The sequence below is a fragment of the Zalophus californianus genome, chromosome 15, assembly GCF_009762305.2.
Source record: "Zalophus californianus isolate mZalCal1 chromosome 15, mZalCal1.pri.v2, whole genome shotgun sequence".
NCBI lineage: Eukaryota > Metazoa > Chordata > Mammalia > Carnivora > Otariidae > Zalophus > Zalophus californianus.
Genome location: NC_045609.1, coordinates 23,761,278 through 23,777,281, shown reverse-complemented (window position 1 = coordinate 23,777,281; position 16,004 = coordinate 23,761,278). Strand labels below are relative to the sequence as shown.

The window sequence follows — 16,004 nt, the reverse complement described above, 5'->3', positions numbered from 1 at the left end:
CTTGGCACATTTTAGGCGTTCAGTTAATATTTTTGAATGAATGGAGATCTTTCAGAGAAACATTTGTGAGTTAAACCAAATAACTTGCAGATTTTCTTAAGATAAAATAGCATAAAGAGATAAACATAGTAAGTTGATAATTCATTTATGTTTATAATCTGTCATCTATAACATCTAAATGTGGCTTTTCTTCATTTTTTATTATGGTTAAATATATTATAAAATTTACCATTTTAACCATTTTTAAGTGTATAATTCAATGGCATTAAGTACATTCACAGTGTTGTGCAACCATCGCCATCATCCATTCCCAGAACTTCTTAATCTTTCCAAACTGAAATTCTATACCCAATAAACAATAGCACCCTGTTCCCCCCTCCAACTAGACTTTTTGTTTCTATGAATTAGACCACTCCAGGGACTTTACATGTAGAATTAAGCAGTATTTGTCCTTTCGTGATTGACTTATTTCATTTAGTGTAAGGTCTTTAAGGTTAATTCATGTTGTAGCCTGTGTCAGAATTTCCTTCCCTTTTAAGGCTGAATAATATTCCATTGTATGTATGTACCACTATTTATCCTTTCATCCTTTGAATGGACAGTTGACCTTCGTCTCCTGTTTGGCTATTGTGAGTAATGCTGCTATTTATACAGGTGTACACATATCCAATTGAGTCACTATTTTAAATTCTTCTGGTATATACCCAGAAGAATTTGGCTCAGGTCATCTTAGGGAATTGCTGAATCATATGGTAATTCTATTTATAATTTTTTGAGGAACCACCATACGTTTTCCATAGTGGCTGTAGCATTTTACTTTTTCATCAGCAATGCAAAAAGGTTCCAATTTGTCCACATCCTAGCCAACAATTATTTTCTGTTTTATTTTTTTTTAATAAAAGCCATCCTAATGGATGTGAAGTGGTGTCTTGTATTTTTTTTAAATTTTTTATTGTTATGTTAATCACCATATATTACATCATTAGCTTTTGATATAGTGTTCCATGATTCATTGTTTGTGCATAACACCCAGTGCTCCATGCAGAATGTGCCCTCTTTAATACCCATCACCAGGCTAACCCATCCCCCTACCCTCCTCCCCTCTAGAACCCTCAGTTTGTTTTTCAGAGTCCATCGTCTCTCATGGTTCATCTCCCCCTCTGACTTACTCCCCTTCATTCTTCCCCTCCTGCTATCTTCTTCTTTTTCTTTTTTCTTAACATATGTTGCATTATTTGTTTCAGAAGTATAGATCTGTGATTCAACAGTCTTGCACAATTCACAGCGCTCACCATAGCACATACTCTACCCAATGTCTATCACCCAGCCACCCCATCCCTCCCACCCCCCACCACTCCAGCAACACTCAGTTTGTTTCCTGAGATTAAGAATTCCTCATATCAGTGAGGTCATATGACACATGTCTTTCCCTGATTGACTTATTTCACTCAGCATAACACCCTCCAGTTCCATCCATGTCGTTGCAAATGGCAAGATCTCATTCCTTTTGATGGCTGCATAATATTCCATTGTGTATATATACCACCTCTTCTTTATCCATTCATCTGTCGATGGACATCTTGGCTCTTTCCACAGTTTGGCTATTGTGGACATTGCTGCTATAAACATCGGAGTGTACGTACCCCTTCGGATCCCTACATTTGTATCTTTGTGGTAAATACCCAGTACTGCAATTGCTGGATCATATGGTAGCTCTATTTTCAACTGTTTCAGGAACCTCCATACTGTTTTCCCAGAGGGGTTATACCAGCTTGCATTCCCACCAACAGTGTAGGAGGGTTCCCCTTTCTCCACATCCCCGCCAACATCTGTCGTTTCCTGACTTGTTAATTGTAGCCATTCTGACTGGTGTGAGGTGTTATCTCATTGAGGTTTTGATTTGGATTTCCCTGATGCTGAGCGATGTGGAGACTTTTTCATGTGTCTGTTGGCCATTTGGATGTCTTCTTTGGAAAAATGTCTGTTCATATCTTCTGCCCATTTCTTGATGGGATTATTTGTTCTTTGGGTGTTGAGTTTGATAAGTTCTTTTTTTTTTTTAATTTTTTATTGTTATGTTAATCACCATATATTACATCATTAGTTTTTGGTGCAGTGTTCCATGATTCATTGTTTGTTCATAACACCCAGTGCTCCATGCAGAATGTGCCCTCTTTAATACCCATCACCAGGCTAACCCATCCCCCTGCCCTCCTCCCCTCTAGAACCCTCAGTTTGTTTTTCAGAGTCCATCATCTCTCATGGTTCCTCTCCCCCTCTGACTTACTCCCCTTCATTCTTCCTCTCCTGTTATCTTCTTCTTTTTCTTTTTTCTTAAAATATGTTGCGTTGTTTCAGAAGTACAGATCTGTGATTCAACAGTCTTGCACAATTCACAGCGCTCACCGTAGCACATACCCTCCCCAATGTCTATCACCCAGCCACCCCAACCCTCCCACCCCCAACCACTCCAGTAACACTCAGTTTCTTTCCTGAGATTAAGAATTCCTCATATCAGTGAGGTCATGTGATACATGTCTTTCTCTGATTGACTTATTTCACTCAGCATAACACCCTCCAGTTCCATCCACGTCGTTGCAAATGGCAAGATCTCATTCCTTTTGATGGCAGCATAATATTCCATTGTGTATATATACCACATCTTCTTTATCCATTCATCTGTCGATGGGCATCTTGGCTCTTTCCACAGTTTGGCTATGGTGGACATTGCTGCTATAAACATTGGGGTACACGTACCCCTTCGGGTCCCTACATTTGTATCTTTGTGGTAAATACCCAGTAGTGCAATTGCTGGATCGAACGGTAGCTCTAATTTCAACTGTTTGAGGAACCTCCATACTGTTTTCCAGAGTGGTTGCACCAGCTTGCATTCCCACCAACAGTGTAGGAGGGTTCCCCTTTCTCCACATCCCCGCCAACATCTGTCGTTCCCTGACTTGTTAATTTTAGCCATTCTGACGGGTGTGAGGTGGTATCTCATTGAGGTTTTGATTTGGATTTCCCTGATGCCGAGCGATGTTGAGCACTTTTTCATGTGCCTGTTGGCCATTTGGATGTCTTCTTTGGAGAAATGTCTGTTCATGTCTTCTGCCCATTTCTTGATTGGATTATTTGTTCTTTGGGTGTTGAGTTTGATAAGTTCTTTATAGATTTTGGATACTAGCCCTTTATCTGATATGTCATTTGCAAATATTTTCTCCCATTCTGTCTGTTGTCTTTCGGTTTTGTGGACTGTTTCTTTTGCTGTGCAAAAGCTTTTTATCTTGATGAAATCCCAATAGTTCATTTTTGCCCTTGCTTCCCTTGCCTTTGGCAATGTTTTTAGGAAGAAGTTGCTGTGGCTGAGGTCAAAGAGGTTGCTACCTGTGTTCTCCTTTAGGATTTTGATGGACTCCTGTCTCACGTTTAGATCTTTCAACCATTTGGAGTCTATTTTTGTGTGTGGTGTAAGGAAATGGTCCAGTTTCATTCTTCTGCATGTGGCTGTCCAATTTTCCCAACACCATTTGTTGAAGAGACTGTCTTTTTTCCATTGGACATTCTTTCCTGCTTTGTCAAAGATGAGTTGACCATAGAGTTGAGGGTCCATTTCTGGGCTCTCTATTCTGTTCCATTGATCTATGTGTCTGTTTTTGTGCCAGTACCATACTGTCTTGATGATGACAGCTTTGTAAGAGAGCTGGAAGTCCGGAATTGTGATGCCGCCAGCTTTGCTTTTCTTTTTCAATATTCCTCTGGCTATTCAGCGTCTCTTCTGGTTCCGTACAAATTTTAGGATTATTTGTTCCATTTCTTTGAAAAAAGTGGATGGTATTTTGATGGGGATTGCTTTGAATGTGTAGATTGCTCTAGGTAGCATTGACATCTTCACAATGTTGGTTCTCCCAATCCATGAGCATGGAACGCTTTTCCATTTCTTTGTGTCTTCTTCAATTTCTTTCATGAGTATTTTATAGTTTTCTGAGTACAGATCCTTTGCCTCTTTGGTTAGATTTATTCCTAGGTATCTTATGGCAATTGTAAATGGGATCGACTCCTTGATTTGTCTCTCTTGTGTCTTGTTGTTGGTGTATAGGAATGCCACTGATTTCTGTGCATTGATTTTATATCCTGCCACTTTACTGAATTCCTGTATGAGTTCTAGCAGTTTTGGGGTGGAGTCTTTTGGCTTTTCCACATACAATATCATATCATCTGCAAAGAGTGAGAGTTTGACTTCCTCTTTGCCGATTTGGATGCCTTTGATTTCTTTTTGTTGTCTGATTGCTGCGTCTAGGACTTCTAATACTATGTTGAAGAGCAGTGGTGAGAGTGGACATCCCTGCCGCGTTCCTGACCTTAGGGGAAAAGCTCTCAGCTTTTCCCCATTGAGAATGATATTCGTTGTGGGTTTTTCATAGATGGCTTTTAGGATATTGAGGTATGTACCCTCTATCCCTATACTCTGAAGAGTTTTGATCAAGAAAGGATGCTGTACTTTGTCAAATGCTTTTTCTGCATCTATTGAGAGGATCCTATGATTCTTGTTCTTTCTTTTGTTAATGTATTGTATCACATTGATTGATTTGCGGATGTTGAACCATCCTTGCAGCCCAGGGATAAATCCCACTTGGTCGTGGTGAATAATCCTTTTAATGTACTGTTGGATCCTATTCGCTAGTATTTTGGTGAGAATTTTTGCATCCATGTTCATCAAGGATATTGGTCTGTAATTCTCCTTTTTGATGGGGTCTTTGTCTGGTTTGGGGATCAAGGTAACGGTGGCCTCATAATATGAGTTTGGAAGTTTTCCTTCCATTTCTATTTTTTGGAACAGTTTCAGGAGAATAGGTATTCATTCTTCTTTAAATGTTTGGTAGAATTCCCCTGGGAAGCCATCTGGCCCCGGGCTTTTGTTTCTTGGGAGATTTTTGATGACTGCTTCAATTTCCTTAGTGGCTATAGGTCTGTTCAGGTTTTCTATTTCTTCCTGGTTCAATTTTGGTAGTTGATACATCTCTAGGAATGCACCCATTTCTTCCAGGTTATCTAATTTGCTGGCATAGAGTTGCTCATAATATGTTCTTATAATTGTTTGTATTTCTTTGGTGTTGGTTGTGATCGCTCCTCTTTTATTCATGATTTTGTTGATTTGGGTCATTTCTCTCTTCTTTTTGATATGTCTGGCCAGGGGTTTATTAATCTTGTTAATTCTTTCAAAGAACCAGCTCCTAGTTTCGTTGATCTGTTCTACTGTTCTTTTGGTTTCTATTTCATTGCTTTCTGCTCTGATCTTTACTATTTCTCTTCTCCTGCTGGGTTTATGCTTTTTTTGCTGTTCTTTCTCCAGCTCCTTTAGGTGTAGGGTTAGGTTGTGTATTTGAGACCTTTCTTGTTTCTTGAGAAGGGCTTGTGTTGCTATATACTTTCTTCTCAGGACTGCCTTTTTGTAGCCCAAAGATTTTGAACAGTTGTGTTTTCATTTTCATTGGTTTCCATGAATTTTTTTAATTCTTCTTTAATTTCCTGGTTGACCCATTCATTCTTTAGTAGGATGCTCTTTAGCCTCCATGTATTTGAGTTCTTTCCGACTTTCCTCTTGTGATTGAGTTCTAGTTTCAAAGCATTGTAGTCTGAAAATATGCAGGGAATAATCCCAATCTTTTGGTACTGGTTGAGGCCTGATTTGTGACCTAGGATGTGATCAATTCTGGAGAATGTTCCATGGCACTAGAGAAGAATGTGTATTCCGTTGCTTTGGGATGGAATGTTCTGAATATGTCTGTGAAGTCCATTTGGTCCAGTGTGTCATTTAATTTCCTTGTTGAGCTTTTGCTTAGATGCTCTGTCCATTTCAGTCAGGTGGGTGTTAAAGTCCCCCACTATTATTGTATTGTTGTCAATGTGTTTCTTCGCTTTTGTTATTAATTGCCTTATATAATTGGCTGCTCCCATATTCGGGGCATAGATATTTACAATTGTTAGATCTTCTTGTTGGATAGACCCTTTAAGTAGGATATAGTGTCCTTCCTCATCTCTTATTACAGTCTTTGTTTTAAAGTCTAGTTTGTCTGATATAAGGATTGCCACCCCAGCTTTCTTTTGGTGTCCATTAGCATGGTAAATTGTTTTCCACCCCCTCACTTTCAACCTGGGGGTGTCTTTGGGTCTAAAATTAGTCTCTTGCAGACAGCATATTGATGGGTCTTGTGTTTTAATCCAATCTGATAGCCTGTGTCTTTTGATTGGGGCATTTAGCCCATTTACATTCAGGGTAACTATTGAAAGGTATGAATTTAGTGCCATTGTATTGCCTGTAAGGTGACTGTTACCGTATGTTGTCTGTGTTCCTTTCTGATCTATGCTGCTTTTAGGCTCTCTCTTTGCTTAGAGGACCCCTTTCAATATTTCTTGGAGGGCTGGTTTCATGTTTGCAAATTCCTTTGGTTTTTGTTTGTTGTGGAAGCTTTTTATCTCTCCTTCTATTTTCAATGACAGCCTAGCTGGCTATAGTATTCTGGGCTGCATATTTTTCTTGTTTAGTGCTCTGAAGATATCTTGCCAGTCCTTTCTGGCCTGCCAGGTCTCTGTGGATAGGTCTGTTGCCCATCTAATATTTCTACCACTGTAGGTTACATATCTCTTCTTCCGAGCTGCTTTCAGGATTTTCTCTTTGTCTCTGAGACTCGTAAGTTTTACTATTAGATGTTGGGGTGTTGACCTATTATTATTGATTTTGAGAGGGGTTCTCTGTGCCTCCTGGATTTGATGCCTGTTTCCTTCCTCACATTAGGGAAGTTCTCTGCTATTATTTGCTCCAATATACCTTCTGCCCCTCTCTCTCTTTCTTCTTCTTTTGGGATCCCAATTATTCTAATGTTTTGTCTTATCGTATCAGTTATCTCTTGAATTCTGCCCTCGTGATCCTGTAGTTGTTTATCTCTCTTTTTCTCAGCCTCTTTATTTTCCATCATTTGGTCTTCTATATCACTGATTCTCTCTTCTGCCTCATTTATCCTAGCAGTTAGTGCCCCCATTTTTGATTGTACCTCACCAATAGCCTTTTTGATTTCAACTTGGTTAGATTTTAGTTCTTTTATTTCTCCAGAAAGGGTTTCTCTAATAACTTCCACGCTTTTTTCAAGCCCAGCTAGTATCTTTAAAGTAATGATTCTGAACTCTAGGTCCGACATCGTACTAATATCCGTATTGAGTAGGTCCCTGGCTGACGGTACTACCTCTTGTTCTTTTTGCTGAGGTGATTTTTTTCATCTTGTCATTTTGTCCAGAGGGGAATAGATGAATGAGAGAACAAAATGCTAACCAGTTAACAACGTCCCCAGCAAATATAATGTATACAAATCAGAAAGGACCTGAAACCAGGGGAAAAGAAAGGGGAAGAAAGAAAAAAGAAAGAGGAAAAAAGGAAAAGAAAAAGAAAGATAAAAACAGAAACAGAACAATACAAAAAAGGCAGAATATGATCAAATATGATCAGGCTAGTGCATAGATCAGTGCCACACACTAGATTTTGGGTGTATTTTGGTCTGTTAGAAAAGAGTGCCTCCTAAAATTTAAAGGAAGAAAGACACATATATGTACAAAATAAGGGTTGATACAATGAAGGGATGGAAGATGACTGTAAAGATGAAAATTATAAAAGATTTTATAAAAAGAATTGATAAGATAAGTTGTTTGAAAAAAGAAAGAAGAAGATTTAAAAAAAAAAAAAAGGGAGAGAATGTGATCAGGCAGGAGATTATAACAAAGCCATACACTAGTGATTTAGGGTATATTTTGATCTGTTAGAAGAAACTGTATCTCAAAATTTTAAAGAGAGAACAACTTATATATATATATGCCAAAAATAAGGGTAACTACTATGAAGGGATAAAATATGACTCTAAAAATGAAAAATAAAAAAATGTTTTTTTTTAAAAGGATTGATAAGATGCTGGTTGAAAAAGGGAAAAAGAAAAATTTAAAAAAAAAACAGTTAAAAAATTAACTTTGATGAACTAATGAATTATGGTAAAAAAAAGCCATGAATTCTATGTGCAGTATTCTCCTAGCGCTGGAGTTCTCCCGTTCTCCTTGATCGGTAAACTTGGTCTTGGCTTGCTGGCTGTTCGTGCTGATCTTCTGGGGGAGGGGCCTGTTGCCGTGGTTTCCAAATGTCTTTGTCCTCCGGGCTAAGCAAGCTGCTCGGGTTTGCTCTCAGGAGCTTTTGTTCCCTGCAAGCTCTCGGTACAGCTTTGGAGGACCAGGGTGAAAATGGTGGCCTCCCAATCTCCACCCGGAGGAGCTGAGAACTCAGGGTCCCGCTCTTCAGTGCGCCCCCAGAGAAAAGCAGTCACTCCCGTCTCCCTGGTCTCTGGCCACACTCCGTGCTCACCCGGCCTGTGACCCAGCATTTCTGTCTCTAGCACCCGACCCCGTGTGGAGTCTCCAAACCCAGCAGATCCCTGCGGTGCGTTCCCGCGCCGCTCCTCCCAGGGGAGAAAGGGGAGTCTCCCCAGCTCTGCCGCTTGTTGAGCCCCTGCTGCAGGAGCAGTGGCCTGACTGGGCCGTGGATTACAGTTTATGGCCACCCTGAGCTGAGAGCCCACGCCTCGGCTTCGTCTCTGCAGCTGGCTTCCCCGCTCCGTCCGATACATGGGAGCTCTGCCGCACTCAGGCACCCCCCGGTCTTTCTGTGGCCCCAAGGGTCCTGAGACCACACTGTCCCGGGAGGATTCCACCCCCCACTTAGGCACTGCAGCAACGTCCTTCAGCGGAGCCGACTTCTAAAAGTTCTGATTTTGTGCTCCGCGGCTCTATCACTTGCCAGAAGCGGCTGGCTGAGCCCCCCTCCCCCACCGTCTATCCTCCCGAATATCGCCTTGGATTCACTTCTCCGCACATCCCACCTTCCAGAAAGTGGTCGCTTCTCTGTTAAGAGAGTTGTTGCTACTCTCCTCTTCGATCTCCTGTTGAGTTCATAGGTGTTCAGAATGGTTTGATCCCTATTCAGCTGAATTCCTGAGACCAGACTAAATCTAGGTCTCCTACTCCTCCGCCATCTTGCTCCGCCCCCTCCTTGTATTTTTTTATTTAAATATTAAAATATTTATTTATTTGAGAGAGAAAGAGCACACGCGCTTGTACGTAAATGTGGGGCAGGGCAGAGCGAGAGCCAGAGAATCTCAAGCAGACTTTGTGCTGAACACAGAGGTGGATGCGGGGCTCAATCCAACAACCCTGAGATAATGACCTGAGCTGAAAATGAGAGTCAGATGTTCAATTGACTGAGCCACCCAGGCGCCCTGCTCATTGTGGATTTGATTTGCATTTTCTAATGATTCGTGATCTTAAGCATTTTCATGTTTTTATTGGCCATTTGTATATCTTCTTTGGAGAAATATCTATTAAAGACCTCAGCCTGTTTTTCAATCAGGTTGTTTATTTTCTGTTATTGAACATCTAAATATTTTATGTAGTAGAAAATATACTAAAATACTCAAAGTATGTCTTATTTCCCCCTATTACTAGTGGTGCAAAGTATAATTTGCTGGCTCATACTACTCTGACCTTGGAAAGTGCTGAGGATAGTTTCAAGACACATAATCTGTCTATTAATGGAAATGGTGAGTATAGTCTATATTTTACTTATTACATATGTTATGTTAATAGATAACGTGGTGTCAGTAATAATTTCTAATTTTAATATGCTCCTCTGAAGCGGATGTTGGCTTAAATAATGTAGGCATGCGTTTATCTGTGGGTTTTTTCTAATATGTCTATTCCTTTTCCCTTAAAGAGAAAAAAAAATTGTTTTTCTTTTTCCATGCCATTTGCCAGAGATTTGTTTGTGAGGCTAGCTTAGTGAGGATAGAAAGATTTTGTGTATTCTGAATCTTTGTCTTTGACTTGAAATTGATTACTTTACCACCCCTCTAGTTGGCAGTCGAAGACCTGTCTTATTTTTGAAGTTGAAATTGAGGAAGCCAACCCTCCTGTTGGTAGAAACAGAGAATATAGGAGAAGGTAGGGCTGAATTAATCTGAACCCTTTTCTCTCTGGGTGATACTGGTAGTTGTAGTTTATCTAAAAAAATAATATAACAAGTTGAAGAAGGGAGCTAAGTGATTAGAAAGATTTGTAAAATTTAACAAGAGTATTCTCCATTCTCCCAGATTATTTTACCTATGAGGAAAAATACAGAGTGGTGATGGCAAAGTAGTTTAGAAATATAATTTGAGTTATTTATTCTTGTCCATTTTCTGAAGGAGAATATATAAAATTATGTACAACCTTACTTATACTTATTGTTGTAAAGATGGGTGACTCCATACTGATGAAATAGATGATTTTACAAGAATATTTTTAGATTTTGCACTAAAAATTACATTAAAAATACAGAAACGTTCTTAAAACGTAAATGTACAGTGTAACAAATAATTATGAGATGAATATATGCATAACTACCTTCATGTCAAGAAAGAACATTGCCAACATTACTTCTTAATTATTCTAGGTGTAAATGTATCCCAGTTTTTATGGTATTCACTTCCTTGCATTTATTTTTGGTTTTACCACCTATGTGTGCTTCTCTAAATAATACAATTTAGTTTTTTCTGGTTTGAACTTTATATGGATAAAATCACATTATGTCTTCTTGGCAACTTGGTTTTTGTTCATTCAGTATTGTATTGCTTATAGTATTTCATTGTATGGTTATATCACTATAACACTATTCAATTATTTTTAATAGTTACAGGGTTCTTTAGGTTTACTCTTTCTTGAGTCAGGTTTAGTAAGTTATATTTTTATATATATGCATCTATTTTATCTAAAATTTGAGGTTCATGGGGGCACCTGGGTGGCTCAGTCGGTTAAGCATCCAGCTCTTGATTTTGGCTCAGGTCATCTTAGGGTTGTGAGATTGTACCCGTGTTGGGCTCCTTGTTGAGAGTGGAGCCTACTTAAGATTCTCTCTCTCCCTCTCCCTCTCCCCCTCCCCCCCCACCACTTGCACACGTGCATGCTCTCTCTCTCAAAAAATAAAACATAAATTAAATAAACTAAAATTTGAGGTTCATAAGCATTAACTTCTTAATGGTGGTTTTATGGAATTTCCCCAGCATCTATAGTGATGTTCCTCCTTTCTATTTGATACTGGCTTTCTGTATATTCTCTTGTCTTTTCATTATCATTCTTGTAATAGGCTTGTCAGTGTTTTTATTCAGCTGTCTTTTCTATATATTCTGTTTGTTAGAAGTAATTATTGTAGTCTATATACTCTATATTACTATGAGAGGTGTGATAAAATCTGCTGTGATTGTAGATTTTTCTAGTTCTCACAGTTACATCTATTTTTGCTTTATATTATTTGAGCCTTTGCTATTTGATGCACACAATGTATTTTTAAGGGGATGCCACACTGGAGCTCAATGTGAGGCTTGAACTCAACTCTGAGATCAAGAGTTGGACATGTAACTGACTGAACCACCCAGGAGCCCCTGATACACAATTTTTAAATTGTGCATTTTCTTCCACTCTTTTACCTTAAACTGTACTTATTTTTATATTGTAGATATGCCTCTTCAAACAGGATTATATACTGGATTTTAATTTTTATCCAATTTGACAATCTTTGTGTTTTTAATGGAGCATTTAGTCATTTTACATTTAATACCAAATAGTTTAGAAGCCATATTATATGATATTAAATATTTGGGCTTAAATCTCCCTTCATATCCTGTGTTTGCTATTGATCTTACACATACCATGTGTTTTTCTGTTCTTTCTTGCCTTTTTAAGGATTGATAATTTTATCATTTCACTTTTTCCTTGTTCTAAGTAAAGTTATAATTCTTTTTCTCATCTTTCAGAAATTACTTTTAGAAATGTCATTAATCATACTTATTAAAGTCTAAAATTAAAAGATGGTTTTACTGTTTTCTTAGACAATGCAAGGACTTTCAAACAGTTAAACTCCATTTCTCAGGTGGGAGGGATTGGGTGGCTGTGTGATAGACATTGGGGAGGGTATGTGCTATGGTGAGCACTGTGAATTGTACAAGACTGTTGAATCACGGATCTGTACTTCTGAAACAAATAATGCAATATATGTTAGGGAAAAAAAAAAGAAGAAGAAGATAGCAGGAGGGGAAGAAGGAAGGGGAGTAAGTCAGAGGGGGAGATGAACCATGAGAGACGATGGACTCTGAGAAACAAACTGAGGGTTCTAGAGGGGAGGGGGATGGGGGATGGGTTAGCCTGGTGATGGGTATTAAAGAGGGCACATTCTGCGTGGAGCACTGGGTGTTATGCACAAACAATGAATCATGGAACACTACATCAAAAACTAATGATGTAAGGTATGGTGATTAACATAACAATAAAAATTATTAAAAAAAAGAACTCCATTTCTCTGACCTGTGTGCTATTGTTGTATATTATAATTCTATTTGATTTTTAAAGTTCACAAGATGTTTTATACATTTTGTATTTACTTAGATTTACCTATAAGTTTCTGTGTACTATTTGTACCTTATATCTCACATCTGGGATTACTTCCCTTATGCTTTAAGTATAATCCTTAGAATTTCATTTAGTGTGTTCCACCAGTACCATACTTCTTTGTTCTTGTGTTTGTCTGAAGATGACTCTATTTTGCTTCATTCTTGAAAGGTATCTTTTATAGGATATAGGATTTTGGCAGTTTCAATTTTTTCTTTTTGAATATTAAAGATATAATTGCACTCTCTTCTGGCTTCTTTTACTAGCTATTGAAAATCATTTGTCAGTGTGTCACTTCTGGGAAGGTAACTTTATTTTCTCTTTGTCTTTGGTTTTCTGAAGTTTCATTATAATATAGGTGTAGAATATAATTTCATTTATCCTGCTTTTGGAACTCCTTTAACTTCTTAAATTACTGATTGGTATCTTTCATTAGTTCTGAACAAAAATCTCACTTTGCTACTCAGAGAGCCTCTGTTCCATCCTCTTGCTTTTCTTCTAGCATTCCTGTTAAACCTGTGTCCATCTTTCTGGCTTTATCCTCTATGTTTCTTACCCTTTATGATGTATTTTTTATCTTTTTGTCTGTCTTTAATGCTTTTCTGGATTGCTTTATGAACTATGTTCTATTTCCTTTATTCTCTCTGCAGCTCCATCTGATATGCTGTTAAACCTATATACCAAGAGTTCTTCATTTCTTTTTTTTATTATGTTATGTTAATCACCATACATTACATCATTAGTTTTTGATGTAGTGTTCCATGATTCATTGTTTGTGCATAACACCCAGTGTTCTATGCAGAATGTGCCCTCTTTAATACCCATCACCAGGCTAACCCATCCCCCCACCCCCCTCCCCTCTAGAACCCTCAGTTTGTTTTTCAGAGTCCATAGTCTCTCATGGTTCGTCTCCCCCTCTGATCAGATTTCCCCCCCTTCATTCTTCCCCTCCTGCTATCTTCTTCTTCTTCTTCTTCTTTTTTGTTTTTAACATATAATGTATTATTTGTTTCAGGGGTACAGATCTGTGATTCAACAGTCTTACAGAGTTCACAGCGCTCAGCATAGCACATACCCTCCCAAATGTCTATCACCCAGCTGCCCAAGAGTTCTTCATTTCTGTTCTTGTATTTCTTGGCTCTGGAAGTTCTATTTGACTTTTTCAGATTTGCTCTGGAACTTTGTATTTCCTGCATGCATTGTCAATGTTATCTTTTAGGTTTTTAGTAAAAAGGCTCTTTTATAGTCTATGACTAATAATACAGATATATAATAATGTCTTTCTGGATCTATTTCTGTTGTCTTTTTCTAGTGGTTCTCATGATGTTTCAATTCCTTGAATGTCTTCATATACTTGTTATCATAATCAAAAGTTTACATACAGGAATAAATTGATGCGTAATGTTTCTGTTTGCTTCTGGCAGGCACCTAGGGGGACTATCAGTCTAGGCCTGCTTTACCCAAAGATCGTGTCTGAGTTTCTCTGGGCCCCTTCTATCCCCTGCCTCTAGGCATTGAGACTCCTGGGCTTGGATTATTTCTAGTTCACCACTACCCTGTTGGTGATTCCTTCAGGATATCAGCCTAGCATGAGGAGGATCTCCCATTAAACTGGTTACATTGTTCAGGCCCTAGACTTTGATTTCTGCTTCCTCATCTTGCAAGATCATTAAATCATAAATTCAGACTTGCTGGGATTGGCAAATGCTCTCAGGACAAACACAGCTTCTGTGCTCACTTAACTCACTGGTTCTCATCTATCAGATTTGTACTGGTAATTTCTTATAGTGTTTTACCTCTTTGTTGCTCTGGGAAAAAAATTTAACTATATTTGATTCAGCATTTTCAGTAGTTTTCAGTGGGAAGTTTGGTCTGAACAATCTAGACTTCCATCACCCAAAACTTGAAGTCCATTATAGAATTAGCATTATCAGTTTCATCAGAAAATCTGGCAGATGGAGTTTATTGTCATTTCATTTGTGTCAGTTCTCTAGAATTATAAAAATTACCATCATATGTTGAGTGTCTATTATGTGTCAGACACTGTTCTGTGAAATACTATTCAGCCTTAAAAAGGAAAAAAATTCTGCCGTATGTGGCAACATGAATGCACCTTGAGGACATCATGCTAACTGAAATAGACAGTCACAGAAGGACAAATACTGCCTGATTCCACTTATATGAGGTAACTAAAATAGTCAGATTCAGAGACGCAGGCATAGAATGGCAGTTGCCAGGGGAAAGAAGGAGTTGCTAAATAACGGGTATAAAATTTCAGGTATGCAAGGTGGGTAAGTTCTAGAGATCTGCACAATGCACTGCCTATTGTTAACAGTACTGTATTGTGCACTTAAAAATCTGGTAAGAGGATAGATCTCCTGTTAGGTGTTCTTACCACAATAAAATGTAAATAAATAAATACTTTGTAGCAGTTTTCATTGCTAGTATCTGTGAGATATATCTATAAAGAAATGTTACAATGAAGTGATTAATAGCCTGGACTGTGGAGCCATCAGCCTTGGACTCCTGTTCTAGTTCTACCATTGGCTAGCTCTGTGACCTTCACAAGTTCCTCATTTTATTGTCATTTACATTTTACAGATGGGTGAATTGCAGCCTAGAGAAAATAACATGCTGGATCATGTAGCTAGGAAGTGGGTGAGCCAGACTTTAAATAATCCAGGACAGGCTGCGCTCTTTCTGCTATGCTTTCTGGTTGGGGATGATGACTGCTAAAACACCTAAAGAATCAAAATACTATCAGTGTGTGAATAATGGAATTGATGATGAAAGGGTCCATTCTTTCAACCAAATCATCTGAAAAGTTGTGGAAAGGAATACAATTCATAAAGGAAGCATTAATTTAGCAGTGATTCCTCAGTTGTCTTCAGTATTCTGTAAGATAGTACTAGATTCTTATTTAATAAAATGCTCATGGGCAGATCAGCATGGGAACTGTGTGGTATGGCTCTGTTTTAGAGAAACACAATCCAGACTAACATATTAAAGACTGTGAGAAGACCTATGCCTAAAATAATAACACCCAAAAACTGTTGACTTTGGAACTTGTAGGCTCCACAGAAAAAAATTTAAGAAATAGTAACATATGTGCCTAACTCTTTATATAATACGTATGTATATTCCTAGGAGTGTGGGTAAATTAAAATCTTGGAAATCATATTTTGAAAAATAAGAAATATTGTAATCTAAAGGAAACAATTTTATACAGCAAAAAGCCATCCTCAAATTTATTCATTAATATAAATCTACGTTAATATAGTGGGTTTTCCTAAATATGTCTATAAAATTAAGAGGAAATACTAGAATTTTAAAAATTTATAACTCAGTTTTATTATTCTTGATAATTGAAAGGAAAAGCTAAAATGATATCTTTGTCATCAAGAAATTTTTATGCTTTTTATAAAACAATGAAACCACATTGTGAAGATTGACTCACACGGAACTGAGATGTTATCTGGATTCTTTCCCTTGCCTGTGTT

General features: G+C 38.0%; 1 protein-coding gene and 1 long non-coding RNA gene across 6 annotated transcripts in view; one reads left to right on the top strand and one right to left on the bottom strand.

Moving 5' to 3' along the window:
- Positions 1-16,004, top strand: part of RTKN2 (rhotekin 2) — an 83,786-nt gene that overhangs the window by 41,203 nt on the left and 26,579 nt on the right. For 3 of the 5 annotated variants that reach the window (XM_027597084.2, XM_027597083.2, XM_027597087.2), the window contains 2 exons: positions 9,532-9,626; positions 9,940-10,026. In XM_027597084.2, the coding sequence (XP_027452885.1) occupies positions 9,532-9,626; positions 9,940-10,026 (182 nt within the window). The remainder of the gene's footprint in view (positions 1-9,531; positions 9,627-9,939; positions 10,027-16,004) is intronic. The other 2 variants (XM_027597086.2, XM_027597085.2) reach the window with 1 other exon arrangement.
- LOC113923874 overlaps positions 1-16,004 on the bottom strand; it is a 47,815-nt gene that overhangs the window by 28,826 nt on the left and 2,985 nt on the right. The window lies entirely within an intron of this gene.